This window comes from Odocoileus virginianus, chromosome 19 (assembly GCF_023699985.2).
Source record: "Odocoileus virginianus isolate 20LAN1187 ecotype Illinois chromosome 19, Ovbor_1.2, whole genome shotgun sequence".
NCBI lineage: Eukaryota > Metazoa > Chordata > Mammalia > Artiodactyla > Cervidae > Odocoileus > Odocoileus virginianus.
In genome coordinates, this window is record NC_069692.1 from 14,942,763 (window position 1) to 14,961,933 (window position 19,171).

General features: G+C 37.6%; 1 protein-coding gene across 1 annotated transcript in view; it reads left to right on the top strand.

Annotated features, from left to right (window-relative positions):
- Positions 1-19,171, top strand: part of SERINC1 (serine incorporator 1) — a 36,730-nt gene that overhangs the window by 6,328 nt on the left and 11,231 nt on the right. Inside the window, exons 2-3 of the mRNA XM_020887665.2 lie at positions 14,070-14,231; positions 16,968-17,137. Coding sequence (XP_020743324.1) covers positions 14,070-14,231; positions 16,968-17,137 — 332 coding nt within the window. The remainder of the gene's footprint in view (positions 1-14,069; positions 14,232-16,967; positions 17,138-19,171) is intronic.

Consider the following 19,171-nt stretch of genomic DNA (forward strand, 5'->3'; position numbering starts at 1 on the left):
TGTCCCACTCTTAGCAACCCCATGGACTGCAGCCTACCAGGCTCCTCCATCCATGGGATTTTCCAGGCAAGAGTACTGGAGTGGGATGCCATTGCCTTCTCTGAGTTTCTTATGCCATTTATTTAAATCTTTGATTTCTTTTTTCAGTGTTTTTTAATTTTCATCGTTTGAAAGCTGGTGTATATTTACTAGGTTTATAAATATTTTTGTTTAGTTTCACTTTCCAGTTGTTTGTTGTTAGTATGCAGAAGTATAATTGATATGTATATACTGACCTTGTGTCCTGTGAGCTTATTAAACTTGTAGTTCTAGTAGCATTTTGTAAGTTCTTCGGGATTTTTCATGTTGACAGTTATGTGTGAAGGAAAGCAGCTTTATCTTTTCCTTTACAAAGTATGTACTTTTCTTTATTTTTCTTGCCTTTATTTTTTGATAAAATGCCTTTTATCAAAGCATCTACAAGATAGTTAAGGGTATCCTCAAGTCGAGGATATTCTATTTGTTTGCTGAAAGTTTTTTCTGTTCTTCAGTTGCTCAGTCATGTCTGACTCTTTGTGACCCCATGGACTGCAGCACACTGGGCTTTCCTGTCCTTCACCATCTCAGTAATGCCCTCTTATCCTCTGTCATCCCCTTCTCCTCCTGCCTTCACCCTTTCCCAGCATCAGGGTCTACTCCAGTGAGGCGGCTCTTCAAATCAGGTGGCCAAAGTGTTGGAGCTTCAGCATCAGTCCTTCCAGTGAACATTTCAGGACTGATTTCCTTTAGGATTGACTGGTTTGGTCACCTTGCAGTCTCAGGGACTCTCAAGAGTCTTCTCCAACAACACAGTTTGAAAACATCAGATCTTGGGTATTCAGCCTTCTTAATGGTCCAACTCTGATCTGTACATGACTACTGGAAAAACCATAGCTTTGACTATATGGACCTTTGTCGGCAAAGTGATGTCTTGCTTTTTAATATGCTGTCTAGGTTTGTCATTGCTTTTCTTCCAGAGAGCAAGCATCTTTTAATTTCATGGCTGTGGTCACTGTCCACAGTGATTTTGAAGCCCAAGAAAATAAAGTCTCTCACTGTTTCCATTGTGTCTCCACCTATTTGCCACGAAGTGATGGGACTGGATGCCATGATCTTCGTTTTTTGAATGTTAAGTTTTAAACCTGCTTTTTCACTCTCTTCTTTCATCTTCATCAAGAGACTCTTAGTTCCTCTTCGATTTCTGCCCTAAGGATGGAGTCATCTGCATATCTGAGGTTATTGATATTTCTCCCTGCAGTTTTGATTCCAGCTTGTGTTTCATCCAGCCCAGCATTTCACATGATGTAATCTGCATATAAGTTAAATAAGCAGGGTGACAATATATAGCCTTGACACACTTCTTCCCAATTTGAAACAGTCCGTTCCATGTCTGGTTGTAACTGTTGCTTCTTGACATGCATACAGATTTCTCAGGAGGCAGGTAAGGTGGTCTTGGTATTCTCATCTCTTTAAGAATTGTCCAGTTTGTAGGGATCCACACAGTCAAAGGCTTTAGTGTAGTCAGTGGAGCAGGAAATGTTTTTCAGAAATTCTCTTGCTTTTTCTGTGATCCACCAGATGTTGGCCATTTGATCTCTGGTACCTCTGCCTTTTCTAAATCTAACTTGTACATCTGGAAGTTCTCAGTTCACGTACTGTTGAAGCCTAGCTTGGAGGGTTTTGAGCATGCCCTTGCTAGCATGTGAGATGAGTACAATTGTGCGGTAGTTTGAACATTCTTTGACATTGCCTTTTTTTGGGATTGGAATGAAAACTGACCTTTTCCAGTCCTGTGGCCACTGCTAAGTTTTCCAAATTTGCTGGCAGATTGAGCTCAGCACTTTGACCGCATGGTCTTTTAGGGTTGGAAACAGCTCAGCTGGAGTTCCATCACCACCACTTTGTCCTCCTTAGTAGTGCTTCCTAAGGCCCACTTGACCTCACATTCCAGGATGTCTGGCTCTAGGTGAGTTTTTAAATTTGTTTTATAATGAATGGGTATTGAATTTTTCAAATTACTTTTTTGCATTCTTTGAGATGGCCCTGGTGGTAATTTTCTTCAGTCTGTTAATATGGTAAACTAATTTTATTGAATTTCAAAAGCTTAACCAAGTTTGCTTTCTCCCAGCTCACCCCCACCTGATTACAGTGTATTAACCTTTTGTATGCTTTTTTAAAACTATTTTTAGAAACCAGTTTTAGCTTCACAGAAAAATTGAGAGGAAGATAGAGATTTCCCATCTATGCCCTGTGTTCAGACATGCATACCTCCCTTGTTGCAAACGTTCCCCACCAGAGAGGTGCGTTTGTTACAGTTACTGAGCCTACACTAACACATCATCATCTCCCAAAGTCTGTAATTTACATGAGTTCACTGTTGGTGTTGGGCCTTCTATGGATTTGGACAAATATATAATGACATGTCCACCATTATAGTAGCTTACAAAGTAGTTCCACTGCCCTGAAAATTCTCTGTACTTTGCCAGTTCATCCCTCCACCAGCTCCCCACTGCTGATCTTTTTGCTGTCTCCACAGTTTCATCCTCTTCAGAGTGTCATACAGCTGTGACTATAGATATATGTATGTATGTAACCTGTTCAGATTGGTTTCTTTCAGTTAGTAGTATCTGTTTAAGGTTTCTCCATGTCTTTTCAGAGCTTAATGACTCATTTCTTCTTTCCACTGACTTATATTCCACTGTCTTAATGTATCATTGTTTATTTATCCATTTACCTACTGAAGGACATCTCATTTGCTTCCAAGTTTTTACTCGCAGTTTCTCACAAGTCACTGTGACTTTGGCTGTAAGTGTTTTGATATTCTTTACGAAGTTGAGAAAGTTCTCCTCTATTCCTACTTTATTGAGAATTTTTATTGTGAATGAGTAGTGAAAATGAAAGTCACTCAGTCGTGTCCGACTCTCTGCGACCCCATGGACTATACAGTCCATGGAATTCTCCAGGCTGGAATACTGGAGTGGGTAGCCTTTCCCTTCTCTAGGGAATCTTCTCAACCCAGGGATCAAACCCAGGTCTCCCTCATTGCAGGCAGATTCTTTACCTGCTGAACCACAAGGAAGCCCAAGAATACTGGAGTGGGGAGCCTGTCCCTTCTCCGGTGGATCCTCCTGACCCACGAATCAAACCAGGGTCTCCTGCGTTGCAGGTGGATTCTCTACCATCTGAGCCACCAGGGAAGCCTGTGAATGAGTATTGGGTTTTGTCAGATTCATTGTATGTATCCAAAATGTGGTCATACCATTTTTATCTTCTTGATGTGATGTATTACGTTAATTCATTTTTGACTGTGAGCCAGTCTTGCCTTTTGGGACAAATCCCACTTGGTTGTGGTGTGTAATTCTTTTTCCTACATTGTTGGATTTAATTTGCTAATATCTTGTTGAGAATTTATGCCTTTATTCATGAGAAAGGTTAATCTTATAATGTGTTTGTCAGGTTTTGTTATTAGAATGATGCTTATTTTATAGAATAAGTTAGAAAGTATTCCCTCTACTTGTCTTCTCTGAGATTGTAGAGAATTGATGTAATTATTCCTTAAATATTTAGTAAAATTCACCAGTGAACCTGCCTGTGCCTAGTGCTGTTTTGGAAGGCTGTTAATTATTGATTAAATTTCTTTAATAGAAGTCTATTCAAATTGTCTGTTTCTTGTGTGTGAGTTTTAGCAGCTTGTATCTTTCAAGGATTTTGTCCATTTATGTAGGGTCTCAAATTTGTGGGCATAGAATTGTTCATAGTATGCTTTCATTATCCTTTTCATGTCCACAGGACCTACAGTGACATCCTCTCTTTCACTTCTAACATTAGTAATTTGTGTTATCTTTTTTTGTTAGTTAGCCTGGTTGGGGGCTTATTGATTTTATTGATCAAAAGAACCATGTTTTGTTTTCATTGGTTTTTCTTCTCTTTTCTGTCTTGCATCAGTGTCTAGTCTAGTTCTTTTTTTCTGTTTACTTCCAGTTTAGTTTGCATTTCTTTTTCTAGTTTCCTAAAATGGAAGCTTAGATGATTTTAGATTTTCTTTTCTGGTAAATGCATTCAGTGCTGTAAATTTGCCTAAAAGCACTGCTTTCACTACATCCCATAAGTTTCTATAAATTGTGTTACTTTAATTCAGATTTTTAAAAATTTCTCTTGAGACTTTGACTTCTGTGTTTATTTTAGATAAGTAACATCGTTTTAAGAATTTGGGGATTTTCCAGTTACCATTTTGCTATTGATTTCTAGTTGATTTGTAGTCTGAGAGCAGTCATTGTTCTTTCAAGTTTGATAGTGTTTTATTGTCAACAGTGTGGTTTTGGTTAATATTCCATGTCCTCTTGGAAAAGAATGTGTGTTCTCTGGTTATTGGGTAGAGTAGTCTATAGATGGCAGGTGTCCCTTTGATTGGTGGTGTTGAGTGCAGCTGTCCTTGCTGATTGTCTTCTGGCGCAGTCTGTCCATGTCTGAGAGACACTGCAGTCTCTCTAACTGTGACAGTGCAGTCATCTGTTTCTGCTTGCAGGTTTGCCAGCTTTTGTGTTCACAGTTTGATGCTCTGTCATCAGGTGAATACATATTAAGAATTGTTAACATCTTGGAGAATTGGATCCCTTTATCATTATGTAATGTCTTTCTTTATCCCAGATATCTTCCCTTGCTTTGAAGTCTGTTCTACCTGAAACTAATGCAGCTACACTTACTTTCATATAGTGTTCACATGTTGTATTTTCCCCCCTTCCATTTACTTTTATTTTGTGTGTCTTTAAAGTGAGTTTCTTGTAGACAGTATAATTGGGTCTTGTTTTTTGAACACTGTCAGTCTGTCTTTTAATTGAATAAATTTAGGCCTCTGATCTCCAAGGTGATTATTGATAGATTTGGACTAGTATTTACCGTATAAATAGAAACTTACTGTTTTCTATTTGTTGCCCTTGTTTTTCCTGTTGTGTGTTGGGGAAGGAGGGTGTTTAAATTAAGCATTGTATATGATTCCATTTTCTCTCCCTTCTTAGCATATCAGTTAAACATCTTTTAATTTTTATAAAGTGGTATTTACCTGTTTTTCGGTTGTTGCCCAATTTATTAGTCCATTTTGGCTACTGTAATAGTACTGCAGGGTGGGTGGCATGTGAACAACAGGAATTTGTTTCTCACGGTACTGGAGGCTGGCAGTCCAAGATTAGGGTGCCCGCATGGCCATCTTTTGTATCTGGTGAAGGCCCTCTTCAGGGTTGCAGACTGCCAACTTCTTGATGTGTCCTCATATAGTCAAAGAGGTGAGGATCTCTCTCTGCCTACTTTATGGGAGCACTAATCTCATTCATGAGGGCTCTGCCTTTTTGACCTAATTCTTCCCAAAGGCCCTATCTCATAATATCATCACCTTGTGCATTAGATTTTCATCATATGATTTTCAGCCTGTAGCATTCTAGAATTTGAAATACACATTTACAGCTTATCCACTTTGAAGTAACAGCATACTACGACACTACACACTTCTGTATAATGCTATACCACTTTATGGCTAGTGTTAATACCTTGTATTAGGAAAACAATCCTAATTCCTGTCTCCTGTCCCTTCTACATTACTGTCATTCATTAAATACACACACACACACCTATGTGTATACACACATGTATACAGAAGTATGTGTCTAGGCATAACATATATGTGCATATATAACAATACATTGTTGCTCTTATTTTGAGCAAACAAGTTAGCTCAACTAAGAATAAGAAAAGTAAGTCTTAATTTTACTTTTATTTATAAAAGTAGTTTTATATAAACTCAAAATGGATTAAAGATCTAAATGTAAGACCAGAAACTATAAAACTCCTAGAGGAGAACATAGGCAAAACACTCTCTGACATAAATCACAGCAGGATCCTCTATGACCTACCTCCCAGAATATTGGAAATAAAAGCAAAAATAAACAAATGGGACCTAATGAAACTTAAAAGCTTTTGCACAACAAAGGAAACTATAAGCAAGGTGAAAAGACAGCCCTCAGAATGGGAGAAAATAATAGCAAACGAAGCAACAAACAAAGGATTCATCTCAAAAATATACAAGCAACTCCTCCAGCTCAACTCCAGAAAAATAAATGACCCAATCAAAAAATGAGCCAAAGAACTAAACAGACATTTCTCCAAAGAAGACATACAGATGGCTAACAAACACAAGAAAAGATGTTCAACATCAGTCGTTAGCAGAGAAATGCAAATCAAAACCACAATGAGGTACCATTACACGCCAGTCAGGATGGCTGCTATCCAAAAGTCTCCGAGCAGTAAATGCTGGAGACAGGTGTGGAGAAAAGGGAACTCTATTACACTGTTGGTGGGAATGCAAACTAGTACAGCCGCTATGGAGAACAGTGTGGAGATTTCTTAAAAAACTGGAAGTAGAACTGCCATATGACCCAGCAATCCCACTTCTGGGCATACACACCAAGGAAACCAGATCTGAAAGAGATAGCACTGTTCATCGCAGCACTGTTTATAATAGCCAGGACATGGAAGCAACCTAGATGCCCATCAGCAGACGAATGGATAAGGAAGGTATGGTACATATACACCATGGAATATTACTCAGCCATTAAAAAGAATTCATTTGAATCAGTTCTAATGAGATGGATGAAACTGGAGCCCATTATACAAAGTGAAGTAAACCAGAAAGATAAAGACCATTACAGTATACTAACACATATATATGGAATTTAGAAAGATGGTAATGATAACCCTATATGCAAAACAGAAAAAGAGACATAGATGTACAGAACAGACTTTTGGACTCTGTGGGAGAAGGCGAGGGTGGGATGTTTCGAGAGAACAGCATCGAAACATGTATATTATCTATGGTGAAACAGATCACCAGCCCAGGTTGGATGCCTGAGACAAGTGCTTGGGCCTGGTGCACTGGGAAGACCCAGAGGGATCGGGTGGAAAGGGAGGGGGGAGGGGGGATCGGGTTGGGGAATACATGTAAATCCATGGCTGATTCATGTCAATGGATGACAAAAGCCACTACAATATTGTAAAGTAATTAGCCTCCAACCAATAAAAAAAAATGAAAAAAAAAGGGAAAAAAAAGTAGTTTTATATGTAGAGTTTCTGAATTATATTATTTTCCTCCTCTAGAGAATTTTGAACATTTCTTGCAAGCAAGTCTAGAGTTTGGCAGTAAATTCCATTTTATTTCAGAAAGTATTTCTTCTTTTGAAGGATAATTTGCAGAGTACAGAGCTATAGGTTCGTGGGTTGTACCCTCTCAACACTAAAATATTTCAGCTTCACTCTTGTTTGCATGGTGTCTGAGGAAAATGAATGTATCAATAATTCGGCCTTTGTTTCTCTGTAGGTAAGGTGTTTTTCCTCTGGCTTCTTCAGAATTTTGTATTTTCTGTTGCTTCAAAGCGATTTATCTAGGTGTAGGGATTTTGTTGTTGGTTTTTTTTGTGGGGAGTGGGGTGTGTATGTCTGTTAATTTGGGGGAAGTCTGTCATTTAAAAAACATTTCTTTTCCTTGTGATATTCACATTATGTTTTACCGTTTGCAGTTATCTCACAATTCTTGGATATTCTGTTTAATGAATGTCAGTCTTTACTTTCTTGGCTTTTCAGTTTGGGAAATTTCTATTGATACAGCCTTAAGCTCAGAAATTATTTCCTCAACCTGTCTGCATTTTTCATTTCTGCTACTGTTTTTTGTTTCTAGCATATTTTTTTTGAAGGATTTTCGTTTCTGCTTCTTGTATGCTGTCTACTTTATTCAGTAGAACCCTTAACATATTATAGTTGTTTTATATCTTTGGTTTGATAAATCTAACATCTCTGCTGTGTCTGGTTTTGATGCTTGCTCTGTCTCTTCAAATTGTGCTTTTTTGCCTTTTATAATGTCAGTAATTTTCCTGATAGCCAGACACTATGTACCAGGAAAAAGAAACTTGATTGTGTCCTGGTGAGGTGTAGGTGAAAGAGAAACATTCCATTATTCTCTGATTAGATTTTAGTCTTTTAGTAAGCTTATGCCTATGGATTGTGAACTTCCTAAATGTTCCTCAGCCTCCCCTCCCTCCCCCTTTTAATGGGAGAGAGTGGCTTGAATAAGCTAGAGTTTAGTATTTCTCTTCCCCTAGGTTATTTATCCTCTAGTTAAATAAGTTAGACTACTCTATTTAACTAGTTTCTCTTGAGGTCAGGTGTTCAGAGAAGAGTGTTCTAATACATTTTAAAATGGATCTCTCCTTTCCTACAAGAAGCTGGAAGGAATTTTTCTTTCATGTTTACTATGAGAACCTGATTGAACTAGTAGTAAAATTCACAAATTTGCAGGGCCCTTTAACTGGGTTTTCCTGTTGTTGTTTTTTTTAACTCTCAGACTTGTCCATGATGAGGCTCCAGCAGTTCTTTGATTATCTTTCAGGATTTCCTTCCTACACACTGGTTCCCAAATCAGTTTCCGCTTGTGGACATTATTAAGCGATGATTCCCTGTATTTTCCTGTCTGTCTTTCAGTCTTGGGGGCAGTAACTTACCTTGTGACCTCACCTAACTTATGGATCCTAGAAGAAATGTTGATTTTTTGAGTCACTTTGCTTTTTTCTTTTCTTTAGGATGGAGTCATGGTTTCCACTCTCATTTGTGAAAATGAAACAGATCTTTGTATACTTTTTGTATTATTGACTTGACAGGATATTAGGGATTTTTTTTTTTTTGTAATGTTCATAAAGGATATCAGTATGTTGTTTCCTTGTGATATCTTTGGATTTTGTGTCAGTTTTTTACCTCTTCAGTTTTCCGGAAGAATTGGGGTAGAGTTGGTTTGATTTATTCTTTATGTTTAATGGAATTCACTAGTGAAGCTACCTATGCCTGTGAAGGTTTTTAACTACAAATTCAATTTCTTGAATAGTTACAGGACCATTCATCTTATATATTTCTCATCGAATGATTTTTGGTAGTTTGGATTTTTCATGGAGTTTATCTGTTTTATTTAAGCTGTTGAATTATTGAATAAAATCTCTCATAGTTTTCTCTTATAGTCCTTTGATGCTCACAGACTCAATAATAATGTCTTCTCTCACATTTCTGGTTTTGATGATTTGCGTGTTCACTTTCTTGCTGTTTTGTTTATCCTGATCAGTCTGACTGTAGGTTTCTAAATTATAATGGTCTTCTAAAACTAGCTTCACTGACTTTCTTCTTTCCTGTTTTTTACCTCATGGATTTATCATTTCTTTTTTCTGCCTATTTTGGCTATAATTTGCTCATTTAGTAACTTAAGATGAAAGCTCTGGTCATTAATTTATTTATTTTTATCTAACATAGCCACTTAAAACTGTAGGTTTCTTTTAAACATTGCTTTTGGTACATTCCAAAAATGTGATACCTTATTTTCATTCTGTTTCTTTTTTGACCTCTTCTGCTTGTGAGTTAGGTATTTAGTTTCTGGAGAAATAAATCCTTCTGTTACTGATCAGTATTTAATTCCATTGTGGGCCACAAAAACGTGTATGTTATATTTACTGAGATTTGTTTTATGGCCCAGAGTATGCTGTGTTTTGGTTAGGTGTTCTTAGTTTTTGAAAATAACTTTTATTCTGCTTTGGTTAGATGGAATAGTCCCTGAATGTTAGAAACAATTGATGATGTTATTCAAGCTTTTCTACATGTATATTGAGTTTTTTTTCTACTTCAGTTAATGAAAGAACATAGATGTGGACTTGCTGTCGCTCTTTTCGGTTTTAGTGATTTTCCTTTGGTGCATTCTGAAGTTCTTTTTGCATGCAGAAATAGCTCGGGGTGTGCTTTGCGTGCCTCCTTAGTGAATGCCCTGTGCCTCCGTGTGTCTTACAGTGAGATGGCCCTCCTCGTTCCTGCTGGAGTGCTTTGCTCTGAAATCTAATTTGTCTGATACTGGTATGTGTGTTTGTGTATACACACAGACACAGACACATGTGTATATACCCACACGTGTGTGTGTGTGTGTGTGTGTGTGTATTTAATTTTCAACCAGCTTTGTCTTTATGTTTAAGTGGGTTTCTTGTAGAAAAGATAGAGTTGGATCTTAACTCTTTAACAATATGCTTTTTATTAGGCAGTGTTTAGTCTCTTTATACTTAATGTGAGTATGGATTACGTTTGGCTTAAATCAACGTGGTCTCTTTTCCCTAGTTTTTGCCTTATTTTGGATTAATTAGTGATATCTTAGTGTTTTTTTGTATTTTTTGCCTTACTAGCTGTATTCCTTTGTTTTGCATTTTTAGACGTCAGTAGTGTTTATAGTATTTAACTTGTTACACTGCTTTTGTGTCATATCCGTTCTAATTTAAGTATACAGTAGTATAGTTGAATGTCTCCTTTTATAGCCTGTTTGTAACTGTCACATATTTTACTGCCATCTTTGTTATAACCACCCAGAATACATTGCTATTTTGCTTTAAAAAGATAATAATCTTTTTTAAGTAACCTTTTATATGTAAAAAAAATACACATTTAACCATTTCTTTTTGTTCATTTCTTTTATGTAGATCCACATTTCTGGTGTAACTTTCTTTTCACATTTCTGATAGTTTAGATTTGTTAGTTTTGCTTTTTTTCCTATGCCTAAAAACATTTTTGCTGAATATGAACTTCTGTACTTACAGTTTTCTTCATTCAGTACTGATTTTTGCATTGCAGTATTTCTTACTAGAAGTCTGATATCTTTCTTCTTTATATAATGTGCCTTCATTTCTGCCTGCTTTTAAGATTTTTCTGTTTATCATTGTTTTTAAGCAATTTGTTTTTTAAACCATTTTTTCCTTTTAATTTCATTTTGTTTGGCTGTGCTGGGTCTTTGTTGCGGCACAGGCTTTTCTCTAGTTGGGGTGAGCGGGGGCCACTCTTCGTTGCAGCGCACAAGCTTCTCATCGTGGTGGCTTCTCCTGTAGCGAACAGGGCTCTGGGGTGCGCGGGCTTCAGTAGCTGCAGCACACCGGCTCAGCAGTGGCAGTTGCCAGGCTTTAGAGCGCAGGCTTATTAGTTGTGGTTGTGCGTGGGCTTAGTTGCTCCACGGCACCTGGGATCTTCCCTGCCCAGGGATCAAACCTGTGTCTCCTGAATTGGCAGGTGAATTCTTTACCACTGAGCCAGGAAGGAAGCCCTAAACAGTTTATCATGTAACTTGATGCGTAGGTTTCATTACATTTTTGTTGAGTTTCTTGGATCTGTGAGTTTACAGTTTTCATTAGGAACATTTTGGCAATTACTTCCTCAAAAGGACTCTCCTGTCTCTCTTTTTCAGAAGCCCCAGTTTGACATGTATTAGGCTGTTTGAAGTCGTCTCACAACACTGATTCTCTGTTGTTTTTGTTCTAGTCTTTTTATCTCTTTTTCATTTTGGATTGTTTCTTTCACTATGTCTTCAAGTTCATTTGCCTTTTCTATAGTGTACTTTTTGGTTCAGATACTTTTCATTTTCAGAAGTTTGATATGGACATAACCTTCCATGTCTCTCCTTGACATGCTGTGTTCTCCTCTACTTGAGCAAAAGAAGTATAGTTAAAATAACATAGTCACTAAGTCGTGTTCAGCTCTTTGCAACCCCATGGACTACAGCACACCAGGCTTCCCTATCCTTCACTGTCTCTGAGTTTGCCCAGATTCATGTTCATTGAATCAGAGATCCCATCCAACCATCTCATCCTCTGCTGCCCCCCCCCCCCCTCCACCTCCTGTCCTCCATCTTTCCTAAAATCAGTCTTTTCCAATGCGTCAGCTCTTCATGTCACATGGCCAGAATATTGGAGCTTCAGCTTCATCAACATTCCTTTCAATGAATGTTCAGGGTTGATTTCCTTTAAGATTGACTGCTTGATCTCCTTACAAACCAAGGGACTCTCGAGAGTCTTCACCAGCACCATAATTCTAAAGCATCAGTTCTTTAACACTTAGTCTTTTTTATGGTCCAACTCTCACATCCATACATGACTACTGGAAAAGCTATAGCTTTGACCATATGGACCTTTGTTGGCAAAGTGATGTCTTAGCTTTTTAATATGCTGTCTACGTTTGTCGTAGCTTTTCTTCCAAGGAGCAAGCGTCCTTTAATTTTGTGGCTGCAGTCACCATCCTCAGTGATTTTGGAATGCCATTTTTATAATTAAATTCAGTTATCTGTGTAATTTTCAGGCTGATTTTTATTTGTTGATTTTCTCCTCATTACAAGCTGTATTTTCCATACTGGCATGCCTACCAATTTCTTATTAGCTGTTAGATATTGTAAATTTTACCTTGATGGGAGCCAGATATTTTTTTTTTTTTTTAAATCCTTGCTATTCTTAGACATAGGTGAGTTATTTGAAGAGAATCTTTTCAAAGTTTGCTTTTAGGCTTTGTTGAGATTCGAGTGGCTTTTTTAGCCTTATGGCAGTTTTGGCCCGCTGCACCCCCCCCCCCCCCCCCCCCCCCCGGCCCCCATACTGTGTAGTAAAAGTCTTATAATTTTACTCAGGGCCTCTTGGATTATAACGTTTCTTCCACTCTGGTTGGTAATACCACCCCGCCCTGCCCCCTGGAGGAATTTAATCAAATACTTCTGCTGATTAGTGCTCTGCTGAAGACAGAAATTGATGCCTCTGCAGGTCTCCAGAGCTCAATCTCAGTATAGCTTTCTCCTTTATTTTTTTATGTCCTGTGAACTCTTACCTGCCTTCACTTCCCTAAACTCGCAACTCTGTCCCAGCTGTGTCTCCTCAGTTCAGTAGACTGCTGGCCTACACTGGAAACTTCCCAGGCAGAAAAATTGGGCAGCCATAGACTTCACATTGTTTCCTCTCTCTCAGAAATTAAGTATCGTAAATTGCCTCTTGTTAACTGTCTGAAAAACCATTGTTTCATTTTATTTTTCCCCATGGATAGAGGCAGTAGGGTAAGTCTGGTCACTGTTACTGTGTCTTGGCCTGAGTTTATGGTACTTATCCAAAATTTATCTATCAGTATTTTTATATTCAGCATTTTTGTTTTGTTCTATGATAATTAGTTTTTTAAGCAGACTTTTCCCTTCTCATTTCTCCTCAGCCCTGCAGTCTTCCTTTTCAACTTGTTCTGTTCTTTTCTTTTTGAACTCTCCTTTTTGCTTCAGGAGAACCAATTTTAGGGAGTTTCCTTTTCTTACTGAGTTATGTTTTATTTCAGATTGGATTTTTCAAATGTCTTTTTTGTTTGTTTGTTTTGGTTGGGGTATGTTTGTTTATTTTTTGCTAAAGTGTGTTTGTGTTGTTGCCATGACATTTATTTTTACCATATCGAAGTTTAGCATAAGTATTTCTGATGCTACCTTATATTGGTTACTGTAGTCTGTCTGACTTGTACAGTACTCCCTTCCTGTGGTATCTGGTAGTATGGTGGAGCTCAGCCTAGATTAAGGTCAGTTGTTACAAGAATACTTTCACTTTGCCTTTCTGAGATATTGTTAAATTCCATTACCGGTATTTGCCTCAGGGAGATAGCCTTTTCCCCTGGGATCTACTACTAGTTTAGTGTGGAATTCTTTTGGAGAATGCTAGCTCACCCCACTTGTTCACTTAATCCTATTTTTCCTAATTCTAATAGGAACTTTTACTTGGTGGTTATCACCACCACCAAGTCAGAAGAGGGAAAAGATGAGAATACCAATTTACTTCTTTTCCTTCTCTGAAGTATCTGAGAAACCTCAGACTTTTGTGGTTTCAGCCTGATTTCTGGGGGTTAAAAGGTAGAAGTTGGAGATCTGCTTGTAATTACGAATATTCCATTTCTTTTCTCAGCTAAACTTTGAGTCTTGTTGCTATTTTCTTTTTTTCTTTTTAACTGAATTTACTCATTTTGCTTGATATAAAGGGCAGACTTTTGCTTTATTTTGCTTCATTTTTACCCAGAAGTTACCAAGTTTTATAGTTTCTACATAACATGTGAACCAAATCACTTGTTAATTAATTTAACTTCATCCTTTTTTTGAGTAGATAGAATGTAAATTTTCACTGCATCATTTTAAACTCTACTGATTTTTAACGTTCTTTTCCCAGATCCCATGTCTGTGTGGCAGCGCCCCGTGTCTGCTGTGCCGATGCTGTCCTAGTGGAAATAACTCCACCGTAACTAGGTTGATCTATGCGCTTTTTTTGCTTGTTGGAGTTTGTGTAGCTTGTGTAATGCTGATACCTGGAATGGAAGAACAGCTGAATAAGGTACTTTTTTTTTTTTAATGATTAACTGAACCTTTAGTGTGTGTGCCTACGAAGTCACTTCAGTTGTGTCTGACTCTTTGTGACCCTATGGACGGTAATCTGTCAGGATCTTCTGCACGTGGGATTCTCTAGGCAAGAATACTGGAGTGGGTAGCCATGCCCTCCTCCAGGGGATCTTGCTGACCTGCCTCTCTTAGGTCTCCTGCATTGGCAGGCAGATTCTTTACCACTAGTGCCACCTGGGAAGCCTGAACCTTTAGTATGTTTATGCATAAAATTGCTTCCCGTGTGTTGGAAACAATACTGTAAAAAGAAAACAATACTTAATCCCAGATTTAGTAGCTCATAATTATTTAGGAAAGACAAACAGTAAAAGCGGTTTATGAAATTGTGATGGTGGTGCAGAAAGTGTGCTGTGATAATAAGAGGAAATAAGTAATTTCCAGCTGGGGAAATGTCAGAATCACTGTGGGTCTCATGGAAAAAGGGGCATTCTAAGAATCAATAAATTTTTCTATACAGAAATTGAAAAACAGGAAGATGAGGATAAAAGCTTTTTGAGCCAAGTATTTATGCCTTAGGAAGATTTATCCAATAATTAGGAAAGAAGGCAAGCTGTTAAGTGTAGAGGCTATTAAAATGATATAACCAAGAAGGGCATAGAGAGCCTGAAATAGATTCCCTGAATACAGAATTGACTGGGTCTGAGTTTAAATATAGCCATGATGGAATAATAGTAAGGAGGTTCTGATCCTAGATAACTGAGAGGAAAATGTTGCTGTTAACTAAGAAAAAGAAAGAAAAGGTATTTTATTAAACTTACCGCCTGGCCCCCCACCCCCCCCCCACCCCACCCATCAGGGAGTCAGGTTGTGAAAGGAGATGGGGAGAACATAATCTAGTTCATAGTATGTTGGCTTGGGGGTACTTCACTACATTTGTATCTCTGTATGTGTCCAACAGGAAGTAGAAAATACGAGTGTGTCATGCAAATCAAGGATAGAGATGAAATTCAAACTGTGGCAGCATATGCTGAAGAGGAGAACCATTTGGAGTGAGCAGAGCTAGAACTTTGACAGAAGGGGGTTGGTGGAGAAAGGGAACCTCTAAAGGAACAGTGAAAAAAGAGAACCAAAAACAAGTTTGTAGGTCTTAGGAACAGAGTTTTAAGAATGATAGGATAATGTCTGTGTAAAAAGGGTGTAAAGGAGTGTGAGGATTAAGTAGTAGTCATTGGATTTGACAAGCAGTATATGTCTAGTGTCTTAAAAAAAAAAAAAAAAAAGCTGTAGTTTAAAGAGTACTGGACCTAGGAGGACTGGGAGGGAAAGTTAGGTGGCTGTGAGGAAACAAATCCAATGAGTATAAACTACTAATTTGAGGATCTTTGTGATGAACATGGCAAGTCTTGGAGGCTGAGTTGATATTTAATCATTTGCTTTTTGAGAAGTCTCAAGGGATCTAACACGTAAGAGATGAGAGAGAATTTGATCAAGAGACAGCATATAAAAGTTTTCCTCCAAGGAGATGAATGACAATAGAAAATTTGAGATTGAGAAAGTATTTATATTAGATAACTTGCTTTTTAAACCATGATTATCTGCTTGTGATTGACTTTGGGGTAAGGAAAAATCATGTAAGTTTGGGAAATGAGCTTATCACAGTTGTGAACGTAGCATTGTAAATGCCATAAATAGACGCTCAGTTAATTTTACTTAAGTCCTGGGTATAAGCAAAAGACATTCATATGGTTTTGTCATGGAACCAGTTGACTTCTTGTGAATGGTTTTAGTTGATACTGTTAGCTTGTTTCACTCATTTATTTCACTTAAAAATATTTAAAAAATACTTCCTTGTACTGTTTTCAATGTGATTTTCTGAAATGGTCTTCAGTCTTTTTCAAGATTTTAAGTTAGAAAAATAAAATTAACTGCTGTTAATCCAGTTCTATCCCTGATAGCTCAGTTGGTAAAGAATCCACCTGCAGTGCATGAGACCCTGGTTCAATTCCTGACCCTGGGTCGGGAAGCTTCACTGGAGAAGGGATAGGCTACCCACTCCAGTATTCTTGGGCTTCCCTGTGGCTCAGCTGGTAAAGAATCCGTCTGCAATGTGGGAGACGTGGGTTCTATCCCTGGGTTGGGAAGATCCCCTGGAGAAGAGAAAGTCTACCCATTCCAGTATTCTGGCCTAGAGAATTCCATGGACAGTCCGTGGGGTCACAAAGAGTTGGACACAACTCAGCGACTTTCACTTTCACTTTACTTTCAGATCTATCCATTATCAAAAATATTTGTAGAATCAGGGACCAGATCTCAGAATGATTTTAAATAGCATTGACTTTGAAAAGCCATCATTGTTCTCTTTAGTATTTAGAAACTGATTCAATTACTCTGTAATTCTTTAAACTTTTATTGATGTGATTTTCTTTTATACATGTGATTCAGCATATCACAGTGGAATGTAAGTTTTTAAAAAACTTACAATAAGTTTGAATAAGTCTGCAAGTTAAAATAAGCATTCACTTTAGGATTGACATTTGTAGTTTATCCTGTGTGCACATAAGTGAAAAAAGAGTTAAACCTCTGTTTATGAAAGTGTGTAGACTTACCTTGATTACATTTCAGCATAAACTGTAAAGCGAACTTCAATTTTCTGAACCTTAAGCTCTTTAATTACACAGAATTGTCATTTTTCCTTGAAAAAATTCTAGATGAGAAATTCTCATTTTTTCAGATTCCTGGATTTTGTGAGAACGAGAAAGGAATGGTCCCTTGTAGTATCCTGGTTGGCTATAAAGCTGTATACCGCTTGTGCTTTGGCTTGGCCATGTTCTACCTCCTCCTCTCTCTCTTAATGATCAAAGTGAAGAGCAGCAGCGACCCTCGAGCTGCGGTACACAATGGGTGAGTGTCTTAATGAATTCAGGTTAGAGTCTGGGTTGTCTCTTCTCAGGAACTTTGAGTCTGTCTCAAGAAAGTTTAAAATAGACTTGAACAATCTGCAGAATTATTTTGTTCATGAATGACAAAGGAAGAAAATCCTCTTGTCTGTACCAGAGAATGTGTCAGAATTGGGAAATACAAATATTAAATAGCAGACTTGGGTCACTTATTGCGTGCATAATATTTAGTAAAGTTTACCCTTGTGAACAATACAGGTTTAAACTGTGCAGGTCCACTTAGAGATTATTTTCCAACAGTCAATAACTACGGTATTACACACTCTGTGATCTCTGATTGACTGAATTCACAAATGAGGAACCTTAGATACAGAGGGCTGACGTAAGTTAGAGGTGGATTTTCAACCATGCAGAGAGTTGGAGTCCCTAGCCCTGGCATTGTTCAAGGTTCAATTATGTTTTCATCCTAAAAAGATTTATCACATCTGTGACTAATAATGAGTTTATTCTTCCTCCTTTTAGCCTTCTGTAGGCCAATCTCGGGAGAAGGCAATGGCATCCACTCCAGTACTCTTGCCTGGAAAATCCCATGGGCGGAGGAGCCTGGTGGGCTGCAGTCTATGGGGTCGCTAAGAGTCAGACATGACGTGAGCGACTTCACTTTCACTTTTCACTTTCATGCATTGGAGAAGGAAATGGCAACCCACTCCAGTGTTCTTGCCTAGAGAATCCCAGGGACGGGGGAGCCTGGTGGGCTGCCCTCTATGGGGTCGCACAGAGTCGGACGCGACTGAAGTGACTTAGCAGCAGGCCAGTCTCGCTACATAAAACTGAACTCAGTTCTTTATATGTACAGTGCAGCCAAAATGAAAAACTTTATTGCTTTGAAACAAGGTGGTTGATTTTCTAAATGGTTATAATGGACAACCTAGACACTTTAGGGTACCTTTTGTCAGCTCCTTTAATACAGAGCAATGCATCTGACAGTTTTGAATGTTTTGAATTTTATCACTGTTGCACCCCATAAATAAAAATAGTTTTAAGTATTTGATATTGCTTATCTATTAACATACACTGTCAAAGACAGGAAGAATGAAATATTAATGATAAATGATGTTTTGTGCTAGGTTGATTTTTTTTTAATTCTCTTAGTCATAGGTTGTTTTGATTTTTAATTTTAATTTTTTTGCACTGTTAAAACATCTTTATTAAATGTATTTTTAAACAATCCTCAAAATACACTACAGGATGGCTATCACAATCACTTCCTGTGATAACATTCTTCTCAAAGTATGTACTAAACACTTACATCATTGCTAATGGCTTTTTTTTGTGATATAATTGATGATGTTCTGTTAGGTTTAAAGTGTACAAAATGTTAATTTCATATGTATTATATATTACAATATGATTACCATCATATATTAGCTAATACCTCTGTCACATCACATAATTATTACTTAGTTGAGATGAGAACAAGATCTATTCTCTTAGCAACTTTAAAGTACATTTTTCTTTTTCAAATTCCACATTTTGGTAATATAGTTTTTTTTTTTTAATTTGGATTATCTCATTTAGCATAATTCCCTGAAGTTCCATCCATGTTGTTGCAAATGATAGGATTTCCTTCTTTCTCGTGGCTGAATAGTATTCCATTGTGTGTATATACTACAGTCTCCTTATTCATCTGTTCTACACACTAAGGTTATTTCTGTATCTTGCCAGTTATGAATAATTCTGCCATAAACCTGGATGTGCAGATACGTTTTCAGTACCCTGTTTTCACTTTCTTTGAATATATACCTAGAAGCAGGATTGCCAGATTGTATGGTAGTTCCAGTTTTGTATTTTTTGAGGAACCTTCATAACTGTTTTCCATAGTGGCTGAATTAGTGTACATGCCCATTAGCAGTGCTTAAGCATTCCTATCTCATCAGATTGCCACCAACATTTGTTATTTCTTACCATCTTAGTGGCCATCGTATGGTTTTGATTTACATTTCTCTGATGATTAGTGATGTTAGCGTGTTTGCCATTT